Source organism: Adiantum capillus-veneris, chromosome 15, assembly GCF_014529385.1.
Source record: "Adiantum capillus-veneris isolate H3 chromosome 15, ASM1452938v2, whole genome shotgun sequence".
NCBI classification, from domain to species: Eukaryota; Viridiplantae; Streptophyta; class Polypodiopsida; order Polypodiales; family Pteridaceae; genus Adiantum; species Adiantum capillus-veneris.
The window spans coordinates 1,329,329-1,349,024 of NC_140945.1; the positions used below are offsets into that span (position 1 = coordinate 1,329,329).

The window sequence follows — 19,696 nt, forward strand, 5'->3', positions numbered from 1 at the left end:
TCAATTAGCAAATCATGTGTCCACTAGTTACTCCAACCTTACCTTCCTAGATATTTGTAATGGCAAACCATATTAGCTTGTACCTATGGGTAAGTGTATCAAAAACGTCACACAATTCTTTCGTCCCTTTGTATTGCATGATGACCTGAGGTACACTTCTTTGTGACACACATTTATAGCCCATACGCTTTTCATAGCTTTGTTCAAAAGTCAAAACATTTGTTAACAATTATTTTCAATAGAAAATCTACATCTTTTAAAGTAAACTATTCGGAAAAAAAATTATACTCATCTTGGCCACACCAGTCAACCATGTAGTTCATGTTATTTGGGCTATATATCATACACCTCAATTCTCCTACTTACAGTGAAATGGTCAGTATGTCAAAAAATGCACCTTTGCACTTATAAATCATATTAATCATAACAATTAGCGATAGATGGACAATGATAAAAAAAACCCCTTTCAAGAGATCATTTAGACAACGCAGCATACAGCAAATGCGCTTATACTCCATGTTGCAATATACTCTGATCGATTACAAAATGCAGATTTAAATCTCAATAACTGGAGGACAAGTACTTGCTAGTTAATTTAAATTGCAGGCTGAACTGTATTGATATGTACCCATCTAACAGTATCGCATTATCTCAATACTGATAAAATCAACAAGAACATGATTGCCAAGACTAAAATCTATGCACAAATTTGCGAAAAGGTTCTGCCCTGTACTCTCACAATACTCCTCTCAAAACAGCAAGGCTACACAGAGATGACAAATATTGAAGGTGGGGGATGGAGCTGTGATACCGATTCTACTTTACTAATAAGTAAACATTAGTGAAATACTTCATTGTTTAAGCTCCATGTTTTTAAAAAAACTGCTCCACCAACTCTTCTAAAAATATAACTGTACATCTCCTGCGCCACCATTATACGTGTAAGAAAAGGGGGATGGTTAGGTGGACTAAATGGATTATGAGCCAAAGAATTAGGAGGAAGTGCTGGATAATGAAACAATGCCCATGATAGATTACAGGAGTCAGCATACTCGAGCAGACAAAAGTGCTACATACTGAAGCCCTCTGTTACAACATAGATCATACAATCCTGGAGTTAACTTCGTTAAGTCAAAACTCGAGTGCTCAGCTGCTCAACTCCATGATGAGCGTTAGGACTTGACAGCTATACAATTCAAAACGGAGCTGTTTAGTTCATCAAAATGAACCATCCAAGAGCAAGCAAGGTCTCCCTTAGCATTAGTAAGAGAGTTATATTAGTATGAAATTATCCCAATAAGCAATATTCACTTAGAACTTAAACTCTTTCTGCTTTTTGGACTTGCCCTCCTTTTCTTGCATCCGTCGCTTCTTTTTCTTTGCATCCTCTGCAACCATGTCACTAAAATCTTCATGCTGTAGCCGCAGTTTTTCCTCTTCCCTAGCTTCATCAAACCTGTATTGCCAATTTGATTACAATCAAATGCAGACGACCTCATATCAAAAGGGCATATCAATCACAAAGATCAAAAGATCCTACTTGGCAGCCAAAGCTTGGTCATCGAGTGCCTCCAATTCTTCGGGTAGAAGTGTAACATCAACTTTGTCTGATTTAAGATTTTTGAGCAACTCAACCTGCAAGAGGTTTGAAAAAACAGCTTACTTTCCAAATTCACCTTCTAAATACAAAATGCCACTCCGGCGTCCATATTTTTACACGCCTATATATATGCACACACACACACACACACACACACACACACATACCTGTATATTATATTTTTATTTTTATAATAACACAGAATATATATATATATATATATATATATATATATATATATATATATATATATGCGTGCATGCACACAGAGAGAGAGAGAGAGAGAGAGAGAGAGAGAGAGAGAGAGAGAGAGAGAGATGAAATGAAATGAAATGTTATGTAACGTCTAAAAAAGTCCAAAATGACCTATGAGACCAAACTGATACAATCCTGGTGGATCTGATACAAAGTCTGTATGAAACAGAGAGAGAGAGAGAGAGAGAGAGAGAGAGAGAGAGAGAGAGAGAGAGAGAGAGAGAGAGAGAGAAGAAGAAGAGAATTTTAACTTCGTAGGAAACTATCCCAAGAGAGAGAGAGATGCACCTTCTTTGGAGCTGCTTTGTCTGCTGGAGGATTAAGTACGTATCTGTATATAGATTGAGCATATGAAGGCAAATGCATTAGTAAATCCATTACAGCACCACATTTTATGCTTGCAAAGAAACAAAAGCAAACAGTAGTCCTTACGTATGGCTTGTTCCAAGCAATGTTCCTGCTCCGACTCGTTCCTCTTTCTCTTCCAGTACCTAAATAATTAGTATCGTGTTTAACAAAAGTATGCATCATTCACAAGCAGATAAGTTTACAGATATTTAGCAGGATACCGAAACTGACCTGATAAAGAGGTTTCTCGGGTTCCTTGCGCTGGGACTTGCGCAGATCAATGACATCCGGTGTCTCCACACCAGTGGGTGTCCTGCCATAGAAAACGTAAAAACCATCACCCCTTTTCAAGAAAAACTGGTGACCCCTTAATCAGATACGGAGGAATATACTTACGTTGAAATGCTATCGACTGATGTGATACCAGCCTCAAGCTCTTCTTGCCCAAGCTCCTCCTCCTCCTCCTCTTCTTCTTCCTCCTCTTCCTCCTCTTCCAGGTCACCCCAATGCTTTGAGCGATCCACAGGTTCCATCTAATAATAGATGAAGGCCCCCAACATTAAGAACAGCCATTGCAGCAAATGTAAAACCTCTAGCGTAGGAGTCACGAGGACACTTACCTCATAAGCTTCTGGCTCTGGCCTGCGGACACCGAACACATCCCCATACACTGGACGCCCAACCTACATTATATATGATATTAGTAAAACACATTGAACACAGAAAAAACCAAAACAAAAAAAACGTGAGAGAGAATAAACATGTCACCTCATCAACTGGAGGTTTTCCCCAGCCTCCAGGATGGTAGCCAAATGATGCACCCTCAGGAATAGGCGAATTAAGCCCAGCAATCTTTAGATGAGGATAGGAAGGAGGAGGGCCATACCTCTACCAAAACAGCAAATAACATACAGTGATAAACCAGCACACAAGGGACCTGCCAAGAGATATAAAAGTGCTTGACACAAACCTGCATGTTAATGAGCCATGGTGGTGGTGCACCCTCTGGCATGCCAAGCGCATCTTTTAGCTCCTGAGATAAATGTCCTGGCTTCATTTCCTTTAGTTTGACCTAGAAACGAAAGACGAGAGCCAAAAGCTGTGATTGCGACACCAACAAAAGCAACAGAAAAAGAGAGGGTGAAAAAAGCACATAATTTTATGATTATGAGTATTACCTCAAATTCCTTGCCTTCAAAATACAAATCTCCGTGGGTGGTAAGCTTAGGTTTAGTTTGGAACTTAAAGAATGCATCATGTAGCACCTGTTATGAGATGTTCAGAACTAATCAGCATTTCTTGTACCAGCACAATTGCAACAAATAAACAGGAAAATTTTAACCTGATAATCAATGTCTGTTTTGCCCATTTTAGGTTGCATTCGCTCCCTTTGCTTCTGCTTCAGCTTCTTGCTGTCCTCTTTTTCGATGTATGCCTATGCCAAAGAGCAACTTTTAGATGTATGGAGTCTTCAAGTATTGTACAAAACTGTGAAAAATTAAAAGACGACACAAAAATTAAGTGCCATGTGGATTAAGTGCAACACATGGCACTTTAAAGTTATAAAATCCAGAAAATTTGTCTTGCTAATCTAATCTTACAAATCGCAAGTGAAACCTTGGTAATATGCATTTCTATACATCAATTAAAGAAATAGTGAAATCGTACCAGTATACATTTGCAAGCATCTACGTAAGTCAATTAAACTGATAGTGATGAGTTATGTTCAAATAAGCAATTGCATCTGGTTGCATTGTTAAGAGAGAGATGCTCATATAGGAAGTTCCAGCTAATTGCATTGCTAAGGCCGGGTTCAGACGACACGGTGGAAGTGGAGAGAAGCAACTTGTACCTTGCGCGCGTTGGTTCAGACGACGCCAGTGGAAGAGAGGAGACGAGCTGACAAAAACAAGGTTTCGCCATACAACACAAGCACGCACTCGCAATTCATTGGTCTGCTCAGGTTTATTTTGTCCTCTTCTGCGCGGCAATCCTCTCTTCCGAGGGGGGGGGTAGCGGAAAAGAAATGGCGGGTCCGGAAGAGAGGAGGTTTCTGCACCTGCGAATCAGTTTACTACAACTCAGCTCCACTTCTTCTTCTGCCGCTCCGTCTGATCCCTACTTACCCGTCTAAACCAAAAGTAGGTGTAGGGGTGGTTCCTGATTGAAACGGACTGAGTTTCTATCTTTCAAGCTTACCGCGCTTCCAATAATTTTTCCACTTATACACCAAGATGAATCCAGGATAAGCCACCCATAAGATGATATAACCACCATAATGCATAGTATTGGCTAAATACAACATCCCACTAACGTCGTCACTGCCCAATAGTCGCAGTATAGCTAGGATACATGCTCTTTCTTTCTTTCTTTTTGGCAAGAAAAGTGGCTGTATACTGTGTGCAAAAAAACCTCCAGAGATGCTCAATAACTATCACCCAGAGGATGTACAAAACAAGGATAACAATGTGAGGGCTATGTATATATCAAGGTGACCTGTAAAAAGAGGAATGAAAAATAAACCACTGGAGAGACGCATAGTGTCATGTGATGACACTGTGACTATGCCAAGATTGAAAAGAACTGAAGGTCTTGCCCATGTCTGAAGAAGGAATATCTACGCCTCCCCTGGAGGAGCCTGCTGAAGCATCCAACTAGCGGTGGAGTATGTAAGCATCTCAATTCAAATAGCTGTCAAAGTGGTGGATGTAGGAGAACACTATGAGCACAGAATGAGAGTACACTGAGCCTTCCATGGTCCAAAGAGTGATGCTGCAAATCGTAGTAAAAACTATGTCCCTCTAGTAGAGATTCAACTGATGGCCTCTATTTGGAATCGACTCTAGAGGCCCATTCTATATCCCAATGAGGTAAGTATGAAGACCGGATCTCTCGGCAAGCCCTAAAATAGGTGTGTGACCCCCAAAATTGCAAAAGCCATGCAACGGTCCCCATCATGAATGCCCACTCTAACCCACAAACAACTATTAGCCCTCTACACTGGCTGAGCATGTGAGCAAACCCAGAAACGGTGCCTCAAGGCTCAAAGGCCATAGTTACCCGGAACGCGGAACGGGAACGGCGACGGGATCCCCGCGGAACGGGGGAACGGCTAGGGGTCCGGAACGGGAACGGCACGGAACGGGAGGTTAAAAAACACCAAAATAGTGCATTTTTTAGCTCCTTGTGTTTAAATACAAGGAGTATTAGAGTGCTTTGACTCTAATACTCACAAAAAACTCGTTTTGAAGACCATTCAACCTTGCTATGACTAGATGAAGATGAGAGAGAGAGAGAGCTTGAGAGAGTGAGAGGGAGAGACTCGAGAGAGGGAGAGATTTGAGAGAGTGGGAGGGAGAGGAAGAGAGCTTGAAGGCTTGAAGCCTTGAGCCTTGAGAGAGTGAGTCTTGAGAGGGAGAGATCTTGAGAGTGTGAGAGGGAGAGAGCTTGACCCTTGAGGATTAGCTTGTGGAGAGAAAGGGGGAGGGGGGTGCATTTTATGAGTCCTTGAGGCCTTGCACACTTCAAAAAGAAGCCCAAACATTTACTTCAATTTTTTCAATTTTTGCCAAATTTGTTTGTAGCCGTTGGCCGTTCCAGGGGCATTCCGGAACATTCCGGGGGCGTTCCGGAACGTTTCGGAACGGCCATTCCGGTTTGCACTGGCCACCTGGAACGTCAGACGTTCCGTGACGTTTCGGAACGTTCGGGAAGGGAATTGCCCCCCGGAACGCCGGAACGGGGGCTAGGGGGCGTTCCCCGGTAACTCTGTCAAAGGCTCCAGCTGCAAAGTACACAACTGGCAACAGGCAATCCTGCACGCGTAATCATCCACATAAAATAACATATCCAACGGCTGATCATGAGTCCAAATGCATGATCAAAACTGTCGCACAAAAGCTAGAGATGCATTGATCCTCCTACACCTCTCATTGACATGGACAACGAGGCGGGTGTCCTGTGCGTAAGATAAGCTGTCACAAGACGGGCACCACGTGCCAATAGAAAAGAACAGACTAAACAGACTTTTAGCACTTCAATAACAACTGAATTGAGGAGAGAGAGAGAGAGAGAGAGAGACGATACCCGACACGGAGTGGCGGAATTCCACCCCAAAGAGTATTGGCCCCAAACCTTGGCGCCCCTTTCTTTATATTGCATCATCAAAGTACAAGCTGGTACTCGAGACTCTGCACCTTTTCCAGGAAGCATGCCAGAGAATGAGCCCTAACCTCATATTTAAAGGCCCTTGGCCTAACAGCAATTACAGTGAAAAGCCTTCAAACTTGAAAGCATCTGGTCCAAAAGCAAAGCCAAAAAGCTGTCAACGTAAATGACCGAAATCCATACAGTCTGCCACGTTCCAAAATTAGGGTTTTCAGGTTTTAGGGTTAGGGTTTCTAAAAATAGGGTTTGCAAGTTTTAAGGTTAGGGTTTCTGAAATTAGGGTTTCAGCAGTTAGGGTTTATGGTAGAAATTAGGGTTAGGGTTTCTGCTCTTGGGCAGCCACGTCATCAATTTGTGACATTTTAGGCCCCTCGACCACATCTGTAAGTTGGCTCCATTCTTTAGGCTTTGACACATCATACATCTCCCCTTCTTGAAAGAGAGTAATCGTCCGCGATTACAACATATCTGCAAAACAACTCAAGTTAGCTCAAAAATTTTTGAGGGTCATTTCGAGGGACAATCAATTTGCTCTTTTTATTAAGGAGTTAACTTCTCCTTTCGACTGTTTTGATCAAGGAGTTAGCTTCTCCTTTCTGCTCTTTTGATCAAGAAGTTAGCTTCTCCTCTCAGCTGTTTTGATCAAGGAGTTAACTTCTCCTTTCTGCTCTTTTGATCAAGGAGTTAGCTTCTCCTTTTGTCCATATCGAAACTCTTGATATTTCGACGTAGTAAAATTAGCCATCACACCCAGACCGTACAAATCTTCCACGGGTGTCTTGATGCACTAAAATTACATACCCAGGTAATCTCATCCAATTAGGAATATTCAGTAATTGGCACATCACAATGCAACACAAATGCTTACATATGCATGTTACAAGACACAACAAACAGCGCTGCTGAGCACTCCCCCGAGACAAACGGTCTACGTTATGAAGCTACTCAACGACTACCTCGTCACTCTCCCCACAAATAACCTAAAAAGGTCCGGGCCATGAGCTCATAAAACTGTACAACCAAACGCTCCCCAAACACCGGTCTGCGTCGCTTGGAGGTTCAAGCATACAACCAAACGCTCCCCAGGCATCGACCTGCGTCGTTCGAAGGTTTTCTAGCATACAACTAAACACTCCCCAAGCATTGGCCTGCGTCGTTCCGAGGTTTTCAAACATATAACGAAACGCTCCACAGGCATCGGCCTGCGTCGTTCCGAGGTTCAAACAATACCAAAACAATATTTCTGACTTCTCCACCCGAGAGTAAAAATCACTAACCATTGAAACTAGTATCAAACCAGAGTCAAACAATTCAAATCGGCACCAAAACAGGTTCAAAACAGATAGCATCCATTTCAAACAAATTCCAAACAGGATCACCAAACAAGTTCTCAAACAGATTTCAAACTTAAAAAGCAATCTCGACATTAGTCGAGCTCAAAAAGTTAACTCACTTCCCGTCCTTAAACCTACACCAAAATTAAGATTTGGTTCATTCCATAAGGTCGTAGCCGAGCACAACATGGTCCATCAGCTCTTGGACAGACGGTGTTTCTTTGGCGGCAATGGTAGTCCCAAGAGATAGCAATCACACCGAATCTCCAAGGTTATCAACTCGAGAAGAGACATCTACTGAGAGATGTCAAGAAATTTCAAGATATAATCTGCTAGGGTTTCCATGGCAAGCATTTCAAGATACCCCCCTCTGCCAGAAGTTGTACTCCGAAGGAAGATGTCAGAAACCATATAACTACGGACAAAAAAAAAAAAAAAGTTTCCCTTGAAAGCTTACCAAGTACTTGGAGTATGTTGCTTGGTAGTTGTAGACATCAACATCTGCATGGCACTGCTTTTGAGAAAAACAACGACGACTCAAAACAAATATCGGATCCTTCTTTGCAAGTGATCTTAATGACTTATGTCCTATAAGACATGAGCGGTGAAGACGGGAGCGCGCCCGATGCGTGATGAAGTAAGGGTGGGAGTGGCTACTAAGTTCGGGTTGGAGGACGAAGTTGGAGGACGAAGATACCTCAAATAATAATTCCAAAAGCTCTGTCTGCTCTTTTGTAGGACCGATATGCTTTCAGAAAAGCACACGCTTGATGCTCTGATACCACTATCACAAGACGGGTTGGAGGGCGAAGATACCTCAAATAATAATTCCAAAAGCTCTGTCTGGTCTTTTGTAAGACCGGTATGCTTTCAAAAAAGCACACGCCTGATGCTCTGATACCACTGTCACAAGACGGACACCACGTGCCAATAGAAAAGAACAGACTGAACAGACTTTTAGCACTTCAATAACAACTAAATTAAGAGAGAGAGAGAGAGAGACAACACGCAACACGGAGTGGCGGAATTCCATCCCAGAGAGTATTAGCCCCAAACCTTGGCACCCCTTTCGGTATTTCTTTATATTGCATCATCAAAGTACAAGCCGATACTCGAGACTCTGCACCTTCTCCAGGAAGCATGCCAGAGAATGAGGCCTAACCTCGTATTTAAAGGCCCTTGGCCTAAGAAGCAATCACAGTGAAATACCTTCAAACTTAAAAGCATCTGGTCCAAAAGCAAAGCCAAAAAACTGTCAACGTAAATCACGAAAATCCGTACAATTTGCCACGTCATCAACCAACGCAATTTTTGGAAATCTCCCTACTGCCGTTAGGGTTAGGGTTAGGGTTTTTGCAGTTTTACGATAAGGGTTCCTAGAATTAGGGTTGCAAGTTTTAGGGTTAGAATTTCTAGATTTAGAGTTTGCAGGTTTTAGGGTTAAGGTTTCCAGAATTAGGGTTTCAACAGTTAGGATTTTTGTCAAAAATTAGGGTTAGAGTTTTCGCTCTCGGGCAACCACGTAATCACTTTGTGACAATTTAGACACTCGGCCACATATGTAAGTTGGCTCCATTCTTTAGGCTTTGACACGTTAGCAATTTGTTACATAAGCCTCCTCCCAAGGTAGAAAATGTACTCAGAAAACAAAAGAAGGCCCCTTCAACCTGTAAAGAAGGCCACTACCACTCGCCAGGATCCCAGTCTAACTCACTCAGCCAAGGGCCTCCTGCCATATCCACAATCTCCAAAGTAGTACCTTCTCTTTAGTGAAAACAGGGTCCACACAGGTGCGCCTCTCTAAAGAGCCCACGGCTATCACAGACTGCCAATGAGCATCTAGCTGTTGATCAAGATTCTCGCCCTGATAAGTGTTAGGTGCAACGGAATGAATGTTGTATTTTCTCAAGATTAGTGATCTTTATTGCTCAAGGTTCCTTTTAGTTCTTAGGGAAAGAGAGAGAGAGCTTTCCGTCTTGTAGAGTGCTGTGGTCACGAACAAAGTGAGTGGATATTGTGCGTGCAAGTGAATGAGACTGAGAGAAGGAGAGAGAAGAGATACGACACCCGAGAGGTTGTAAAACCCTCCTCCGAAGACCCCACTCTCGTCGGCGAGAGTGGTCTACTTGATTGCACAAAGGTGTACAATGCGTATACAATGGACTGATGCAATGGGACTATGCCGATGACGACGACGGTGGTCACGACGACGACTTGATGGCTGAAATCTGTGATCTTCTAATCGCTGAATTCGGGACTATTTCGGTGGCTGAAAATGACTGTTTTGGCTGCGTTTTTATGGCTGAAAATGGGGGAGCATCTACAACCAACTTTGGGGTGGTTCTGCTACTGTGCATGAGGCTGAGAACGCTCTGGATCTGAGGCGGTTTAGGGCTGAAAACTAAAACGCTGGCTGGTTTTGCCTCCTTGCCAAAACACTGGCCCGATCTGAATCTGCAAATCAAAAACGCTGATTTTGCTCCTTGGGAAAAACCCACCAAACTTCACGAATTCTGCTGGCGATGGCAGTTATCTGCTAGCGCTAGGGTTCTTGTGGTGTTGACGATCCAGGCTAGGCTGAAAACACCAGATCTTGTGGGTCGGCGAGGATGGGATCTCCAAAAACGCCAAGGTGCTTGAGGGGGTACTGCTGAGAAGTTGCCTGTTGAGCGGGAAGCTCTTGCTTCCTCTTCCGCCGGAAAGTGCTAACTTGGGTTTGCTTATATATTAACTTAGCAAAATTGCCCTACCTACTTTTGTTGGAAAGTCACTTAAAAATAATAAGTGAAAATCCCAATAAATAGGAAAATAGGCTAAATGCACTGGAAAATTCCCCTAACTGATGCTAATGGATTTTGATGGGAATTCCGATGATCATGATGTGTGCAACCGGAGGATATGCATCTATGCTAAGTGACTGGACATGCACGGTCTACGAATAGACTCACAAAAGTGCCAGATCACTGCTAATCTAGACTTGATTGAACCCTGCTATGGTGTAGCTTGTCCACGGACACATAGGGTTGGAATGTGTCACGTGACAATAAGTCATTCTAATGTGATGGCCAATCCATGCAATGCCAGACTCTAGAGTCCCTTGCTATGCAACAATCGGGTCTTAGGAGTAAGGATCGAAAATCGCCCACCAACCTGAATCTTCCCTCCCAATATAACCATGTCAATCAATAGATAGCCATACAACTAGCCACATGGCAAAATCTAAAATACTAGAGGGCTAGAGGAAAAACTTCTCCTAAAGAGAGTAAAAGATATCCTAGCCATCTAAGAGAGAGAGGATGACAGCAGCCTCTGAAAGATAGAAACTCCCCACGAAAAGCACTCTTAGCAACTGCACGTTACCAAAGTCCAAGATAACCAAAAAGATGTCTTGGTGTAAGGAATGTTCAATGTGCAGCCCAGGCACGTCCTTGGTGAGGGTAAAGCCCACCAATTCGTACTATATGGAACCATAGAGCTGATGAAGTGCAAAATAGAGAGAACAGTCAATGATTACGATGACAGATAAGAAGTAATTGGCATCACAGAGAAATTTGCAAAGGAAACCATAAAGAAACCAGCAAGAGCGCTAAACTAGAGTTGCCAAAGATGCCTCCTAGAAGACGAACTATTTGCTCAAGGTGGTTGCTGTAGACAATGCGTGGCTTGCCAAAAGAAGTGGTAGAGACAATAGAGCTCAAGCCCACGTGCACCTCAACATCCCAAGACACACAAGCGTAAGCAAAAACCAAAGTATACAAACAATAAACAAATGTTGAAAAACAAACCAATAGAAAGGAAATCCAAAAACCAGAGAAAGCAACAAAAAACTAAACCTAACAAAGCGAGCTTAACACACTCCACAAACCCGCTCATCCCCGTAAAAGCAAGCCTGGAATCTACATACAAAACAATATTGTAATCACTTCCAACGAGGGATCAAACCGAAACACGAGGATAACTACAAACTACACACTTGGCAACACTTTTCGTACTTCAAAACAGCTTGAAAAGAATGAGAGAGAATCCACGCGACATGGAGTGGCGGAGTTCCACCCCTAGATGGCACTTGCCCCAAAGACCGGCACCCCTTTCGATATTTCTTTATTATTGATTCGCCAAAGTACAACTCCTCAAGGTCCAACTCTCTCCAAGTCTCTGCGTTCACATGCTCTTTGAGAAGTGGCCCTCTAGGCACTTATAAAGAGTACAAGGGACGGCAAAAGCATGATCTTAAAAGCATCTGCTCTTCAAAAGCTAGCGCTAAAAACTGCAAAAGCTGCTAGTGCAATTTGTGGAATTTTCGTACAGCTGCCACATCATCAACCAAAAGCGCAAAACGCAAAAATTTGTACAATCTGCCACGTGACAATTACAACGTAAATCATGAAAAATTTGCCATGTCACTGACTTGTCACAAATACATACACCAAGCTCCACTCACTCACACAAGGCACCCACACTATCACAAACTACTAAATGTCAAGCCATTAAAGAACGAAGCCAACCAGGATCTCGACCGGGAGGCCTAAACCCTAGAAGCAACAGAAGGAGTTCTACCAACTTGCAAAGTCTTGCCGAGTAGCCTATCTTTAAAGAAGAGTTCCCACCAACTTATGGGACCCCATCCCATGTGACCCAAGTGACCTAAAGAGATTAATATAAAGCAAAACCACACACTCTATTGCTTAGCAACAAATGACGTGGTAGGTCAATACGAAAGACCCGGATTTTACGTTGGACTGCTAACCTGGAAGTTTATACGGAATTTCGCATTTCACGCAATTCTGTACATTTCACGTTGACTATGTTGTACAAAATTTTGCATCTCACGCAATTCCGTACATTTCACGCTGACTGTGTTGACGTGGCAACTTGTACGAACTTTTGGCATTTACATCAGAAAGCTTTTAGTGCCAGTTTTTGTGCTTTAAGTCTATGGCTTTTCATGTAACTACTTTTCATAGGCCAAGAGCCTTTAAATATGTGCAGAGGGCTCATTCTCCGCCACGCTTTTGAATGAAGGTGCAGAGCGCACGTACCAACATTCTACTGAGTTCAAGCAATATAAAGAAATACCAAAAGGGACGCCAAGGTTTGGGGTCAATGAACTCCACCACTCCTCGTGTCGTGTGCCGTCTATCTCTTTCAGTTCAGTTGTTATTTGAAGTACTTACGATTGTTCAGTCTGTTTTTTTTTGTTGGTACGTGGTGCCCGTCCCTGTGACACTCACACAAAAGCAAGGAAAACACACAAAAAAACAAGACAAACGAGATAAGAGCACACAAAACAACGAAATTAAAATATCCACACAAGAAAAATAACCACCTGCAATTGACTCGTCACTCAACACCATACGGGGCATTGAAGGAGAGCAAGTCGTAAGTTGTCCAGCTGAAGTAGGCAACAAGGCACTGCAGTTGACAACAATCGAGGTAGAGAAGTAAGCATGACAGAAAACTTGGGGATTTTCCAAATAAGTAGCACCCCTCGGCAAATTCAACTCTCAAGATTGTACATGAAGTCGAACTGGGTATTGAAACCCTAATAAACGTGCAAACAAGAAAAGGCGAAGCTGCGGGCGGTCGAAGAGACAAACTCCAAACTGGAAAGATGAAAGTTGTGTAGATGAAAGCTGTGGGGCAAGGATTACCAAGGAGTGACAACCCCCAAGCCGAAGTGACTAGACTGGCCTCTCGGACAATACGTACAAACAACAAAGCAAGGGTTGCTCTTGCAACAACGGGCCAATGCACTGCAGCAACGGGCCGAGACAGCAAGGCCATTAACACTAGCAATGAGTCCACCCGCGTCAAAAGGCCCACCACACCGACTGCAGGGACCATGGTTGCGGACAGCAGCAACACGCAACGCAACGCCCACAAGGATGCAACCTACTGACTTGATAGAAGCATTACCAAAGTTTATAAACAAATTGATATAAACCGAGGCATATATCATTACTATCTAGGATATAGAAAAACTTATCTTCAATTTGTCTATATGTACTATCTACATCCTTAAATTCTCATCACATGACATAATATGCAAGGCTGATTTTTTATTTATACTAACGCTTATAGTGTATACGTTTTCATTGAAAAAAATGCATCATCAAAATTAAGGCGAGTCATCGAATTACCCACTAAAGGGCAGCGGTGGATGTAGAATAAGGTAGGAATATACGATCCTACACAAGCACGCACAATAAGGCACAATCATACAAGGAATTTGAATCTAGAATTCCTACTAAAAATAAGTTAGTGATACCTTCAGCAATGCATCAATTCAAGCCCAAAAACAGTATCGTATTCTTGTTGGGCAAAATATAATTGGCACTCACCAAATCTAGTATCACAAAGTCTCTCTTATTTCTACAGCTCTACTATGACGTACTAACTTGAATGTAGATAGTCTTCTAAATCCTTAGATAGTTGCAAAAAACTATCAAGGATAATGCAAAAGTACACTTAGATAGTTATCTAGAAGATACAAAAATATCAAGTTATGACATCTCTCTGGATATGTCTAGTCGGTTCCGGTATCTTCCAAGGACAAGTGATAGGAAGTGTGGGCTATTTAGTGGCTATGCCCAGCCAAAGTGAGGTAGTTTCTAGCCTCAAGACTTTCCAACCATGTGTAGCTTTCAGATTTTGGTTCTTTCCATGGCAATATGGGCTCTTGAAGAACTGGGAAGCTTTATCCCAGCCTCTTAACTACTTTTCCCCAGGCATTAGCACCCTCTCTTGCCGCCCTTGTATCTCATTCCTCGTATTTGCACCTATTTTATAGATCCTGGGGGTGGAGGTTTGGATCAAGCAGCCAAGCTATATATAATATCCTTATATAGGAAGCAGGGTGTACCTCCGCTAGACACAACACAGCATAGCCCAGCGGGGAGGCACTCTCAAGGGAGAGCCCTCAAGTTCAGGTCTGCCCACTGATAAGCAGGCTTGCAGGCAGGCAACTTCTCTTTTGTTTTTGCTCAACCATGGTGGCATTTTCAGACTAGCCCCAACGTTTTTACTAGGCAGCAAGCAGTGAGCACAGTGTCGGGAGATCCTCTTACCTGCAGTTCCCTCCTCAAGGCAGCCTTACATAGGCTTTGGATCATGCAGTGACAGAGTTTCTCATCCAAGAAGATCACTTCTCTTGCCAGGAGGAGACGCACCAGATCTACACTCTCAGGGCATGCTAAGAATCGGTACCCAAGTGAAGGCCGAGTCAATGGTCACATGTGCAGGAGCAGATAATAGTGTGCAATAGCAGTTATGTATACCTTGGGTCTTGCATATTAGATGTAAGCCGGACCACCCTTGGTCACTTGATTTGCAGTTTGTTATCAGCATGGAGAGCCTTTCCTAGAGATCTCTCTCTCTCAATCTCACATGTCCCGTCTCTTTCTACCTCAATGATCTCTCTTCTCTATAGTTGCCCTATGTATGTAAGTGGGCATTGCAAGTGTTCTCTAGTATCAGAGAATATATTTGGAGTCAAGCCAGATTGGAGTAGAGGTGTCCAGGTGTCCACCAGATCGGCCACAAGTTCGTGTCTTCATTGCATCTTCCGCTGCCTATTTGAAGAGCATCAGCCTCATCATGCACATACATATGAGCACACATTAAAAGTAGAATCCACAATGGTTCTGAAACATTATCAATGTTTCCTTCAGTCTTCAGCAGCACATCACATTAACCTCCAAGATAACCTATCAGACTATCACATTCTTATATCATACCTGTCTTATTTTCTCTATCCCCGTCGCTGCAATAAAGTCTGGAAGCTGAAATGGCTGCTTCTCAATTCCCCGTTTTCCCTGCAATAAATCGGCAAGAGGTCAAGATGGCTATAAGTCACACTCACACACAAGCACTCTTTGCATTGCCTTTGAAGAGAAAAAAAAAAATCCTTAGGTAGCAGCGCCAGGACGATTCTGCAATTTCAACCGACTATCCCCAATCAGCAATTAAAAAGAATCAGTAGGAATAAGATCTCTCTCTCTCTCTCTCTCTCTCTCTCTCTCTCTCTCTCTCTCTCTCTCTCTCTCTCTCTCTCTCTCTCTCTCTCTCTCTCTCTCTCTCTCTCTCTCTCTCTCTCTCTCTCTCTCTCTCTCTCTCTCTCTCTCTCTCTCTCTCTCTCTCTCTCTCTCTCTCTCTCTCTCTCTCATTCATATACCCTATGCTGCATGTATGTGTCTTACATACGCAAATAGATAACATGTGTATATGTCGTGAAATATATAAAGATGTATCCATTTACACACAAACACAAATATGAATGTAAATTACACAACAATAATATAAATGTGAGTGTAATTAGCTATGTGTGGCTTGTATGTGTGTGAATCTATTAAACACATACCCACACAGACATATAGGTATTCACACGTGTACATAAAGACACATAAATGTATGCACACATGCATATAATTATACATACATGTGTGTGTAGGCAGATACATAGCACGTGTTTGAGCACATTTATATACATGTAAATACAAATACCAATTTATGCATGATCATGAGTGTAAATGTTTACACGCTTGAATATAAATGAACACATGTATATCTGCATACCTATCTACGGCACATACATACATAAAGACATGCATGATGCACATGCACATGCAATTGAGTGATATGCACTTGTAACCCCCACATGCCCTATCAATGTATCAGCATATTGCATGCCCTGTTGCACACACCAGCACCTCAGCCTACTTCACTTAACTGTCTAAAACACCCGCCAAACACCCGCCCCTTACTGTCTTATCCCGAAAAAAGTAGATGGCCTTTTTTGCTGTGCACTTGCTCTCTCTGCCACACGTAAGTGTCGCCATCAGCTAGACCCCCTCAATTAATAAGATATACACTCAGGCTATATTTATTTCAATCAGAAATGGTGACAGGGTTTTCCTCGCCACCTACATACCAGTCCTCCTTCCTTTTACGATAGCTGATTTGCCGCACCCTGCAACCAACAGATATATAGCAAATAAGAGACATGACGCCTCAGGCAGCTGCCAGTCTCTCTCACTTTAACTGTTTGTACAACTAATCCCACAACTACCCATTTAAATTAGCATACATCCAGGGGGCCTCAGTTACAAACCTGTAAGAATTTTCGCTTCTGACACCAATGTCTTGGAACTGGTACAGTGTTGCGATAAGCTTTTAGAAACACCAGAAGCTTTGGATCTGCTGCTGTTGCATCCCATACCTGCCAACCAGAATGCAATATCAAGAATGCAGCTAGCCAAACTGAAACAAATTGCTCAAGGTAGTTGTGGAACCCATACCTCTACAACGTCTGGCTTTGAGCATTGTTGTTTAAGCTCAGCAATTTTCATTCGTCTTGCTAACTGTTTGAAAAGCATAAACAAACTTGTCATAAATGATCAAGCAAACTAGCATCCACAAAAGAAAACTACTGTAGTTTCCAACAAGGTAAACACCAACTTAAAAATTCACCTTTTTCTTCTTGTTTGATAGCCCCTTTTCCTTCAGTTTGTTATCCTGCTCATCTTCATCCTCATCATCTGAACCAGTAAGCTTTGACTTATCAAGAGGTTCCTCCTGCTTTGAAGCATCATCCTGTGTGGAGAGTCTACAAATGAGTGCACTGTACAACACCCAAAACACTGCAGAGACAACATCATACATAGCTCAGAATCACAGACCTTTGTTGACACGAACAATTTGTCCGCGGATGACAGCTTCTCAAACACCTCGATAAGATGACCGTATGTTTCATCAAGATCTGGTTTTTCTAAAATGTACTCAACCTCCACTTGCTCCTCCATCATCTACAAGACAACAATGTGTGAAAAGAAACAGTTGAACATTTTCCAGCTTTTAAACTAATTTCCACATCCACATTTCCTGCAATATTGCAACACTTCATCAAACACTTTCACATGCCTGAATAAATCACCCATAAACGTAAGAAATGCAGCCTTCCATGCTAAATACAGAGTCTTTTGCTCAAAACAACAAGTAAACGTTGATGCTGTAAGTGGCAAGGCAGAGATATGCCTAGTTCAGTAAGTTACTATTCTACAGATTGTAATCGGACAGTGTGCATTTTGTGTGACTTGGACAGTTGCTACGTTTCGTCCCTTGAGCTTGTGGTGATTATGACCGGGGTCTAACATGGACAAAAGATCCTAATATTTAGCTTGTTGATGCTCTGTAATGTGTCCGATAACAAGTTTGACCGTTTTACATGTTTCGCTTGCTACCAGCAGTTCTCGCTTTCAAATTCTCGTTGTGATATTGTCCTGCATGCATGAAGTAATAAGCATCCTTCAATTTTCTTTGAGGGATCTACTAGTCTCGCTATATTCAGTTCCACAGGCAGAAAGAAAAGTTTTAAGATTTAAAGAAGAAAACCTTGGTAGAGTCAGAAGCGTTTTCATCCCCACTATCTTCTGCCGAAAACTTCTCTTCGCCGTTTCTGCCACCTTTCTTCTTCTGCTTGCGCCTACGACGGCGCCTCTCTGCCTCCTTGTTCCTCCTGCCAACGTCCCCATTCTCGACGGCGGCAACTTCTTTACCGTTACTCTTCCCGAGTTCCTGCTGTCCCGAGCCATTGGCCAATGCAGCAGCAGCCATCGGCAGAATCAATGCGCTAGGCTAGGGCAGATTACGAGCGGCAGCAGAAGAAGAGCACACCTAGAAGTTCAGCGTAAATCTAATCCGTGGTGCTTAGGCCTATGTCTGTGTTGGTCGAGAGCTCGAGCCCTAATATGGACAACACAACATCCGAACTTGGGCGTCCCTGTTGCGCATGGGGTCTTATTGACCCCAAGGGGCGGCTGACCCTCCCCTTTAAGGTTGAGTTCACATCGAGGCGGCGAAAAATGGCTTTGTGATACAAATCCAACCAAGAGTCATGCTTCAATGCATGCTCATCTCCTCTACCATGTTAATTACTAAGCTAAGCTATGCTAATATGAGTGATTATGTGAGGAGATGTACATCTGTCTCGTAAGAATACTCCTTCTTCCTCTCAATCTACTCTCATACCCCGCTAGCTCTCACCATCTTCGAAGGTGTGTGAGGTCTTGGGTTTGAGACCGTGAGGGAATTGATGTTGTGTTTGATAAGTGTTTTGCATAGTGCATGAAGTTTCCATCTTCATTGCACTAGCTAGTATCGAAGGAACACAAGAAATTGTATTGTAAAATGTCTCTCTTGATGGGAGAAACCATAATACAAAGCCTTTTGGAGGGGGGACCGGCTCCATGCAAATTCGGTCCTCAATTGTTATCAATTGCTTAATTTCTCACTCTTTTGAAGTATTGTTCATGCTATCTAACTAGGTGTTATGCTTTTTGTTGCTCTCTCCACCCAAGCACTCTTGTTAATCTCATTAGGAATCTATTCTAATGAAATGCTCACTATGTTCATGCTATTTTTCGTTACACACAAGTTACTAGGCCATTAAATGTTACATTGGTATCAGAGCACAAGGTTTCTCTTTTCTTGCTCAAGAAGGGAGGTCCTCAAGCTAGCTATAAATGGTTGGTACTATTAATTGCATGTGAGTAAGTAGAATAGGGATTTTTCAGCTTTGCAGTGTGCCTGGCTTTGTGCAGTTAACGGGGCATCACCGTCGAGAGCTATGGTCTTAATAGTGGAGTCCTACGGGGCTTGCCTACGAGGAATTTGATAGTGTCACTCAAGTAGCAAAAGATCAATTTAATTGTCTTCCAATATGTAGACCTTGGGCTATGCATAAATCTACTAACTTATGAAATTGCACACTAAACATTTAGCCTCGTAATGCATACATACATCAAGAAACCAACAACTTGTTGATAGAGAGTTGTGAGTGTGCGTGTGCACGGATGCGTGCATGCGAGGAAGGGGAGGAGCATGAGATGGTGTGGGTGGAGCAACCTCTAGAAGTATGAGTGAGGAGCTCCTTATTCGTCATATCGAAAGAATAAGGGTATGTACACACAGTGGGCGGCCAGTCGGACATTGAACG

At 42.7% G+C, this 19,696-nt stretch overlaps 1 protein-coding gene across 1 annotated transcript; it reads right to left on the minus strand.

Moving 5' to 3' along the window:
• Nucleotides 1-992: 992 nt before the first annotated feature.
• On the minus strand, nt 993-18,462 carry LOC147440158 (proline-rich spliceosome-associated (PSP) family protein). Its single transcript, XM_086529929.1, has 17 exons — nt 18,094-18,462; nt 17,382-17,507; nt 17,173-17,295; nt 17,001-17,063; nt 16,814-16,921; nt 15,441-15,518; nt 3,546-3,638; nt 3,382-3,468; nt 3,174-3,275; nt 2,972-3,091; nt 2,824-2,886; nt 2,600-2,736; nt 2,435-2,516; nt 2,288-2,346; nt 2,144-2,186; nt 1,541-1,635; nt 993-1,456 (listed from the first exon to the last, which is right to left on the minus strand). The coding sequence occupies exons 1-17, from the start codon at nt 18,313-18,315 to the stop codon at nt 1,312-1,314; spliced, it is 1,746 nt and encodes a 581-aa protein (XP_086386055.1). The 5' UTR covers nt 18,316-18,462; the 3' UTR covers nt 993-1,311.
• Nucleotides 18,463-19,696: the final 1,234 nt, after the last annotated feature.

Coding starts and splice junctions, on each gene's coding strand:
- LOC147440158 (XM_086529929.1), bottom strand. CDS start 18,315: ATGGCTGCTGCTGCATTGGCCAATGGCTCGGGACAGCAGGAACTCGGG. Junction 17,296..17,381: donor AATTGTTCGTGTCAACAAAG/GTCTGTGATTCT, acceptor CTCTCCACACAG/GATGATGCTTCAAAGCAGGA. Junction 2,187..2,287: donor TTGCTTGGAACAAGCCATAC/GTAAGGACTACT, acceptor ATCTATATACAG/ATACGTACTTAATCCTCCAG.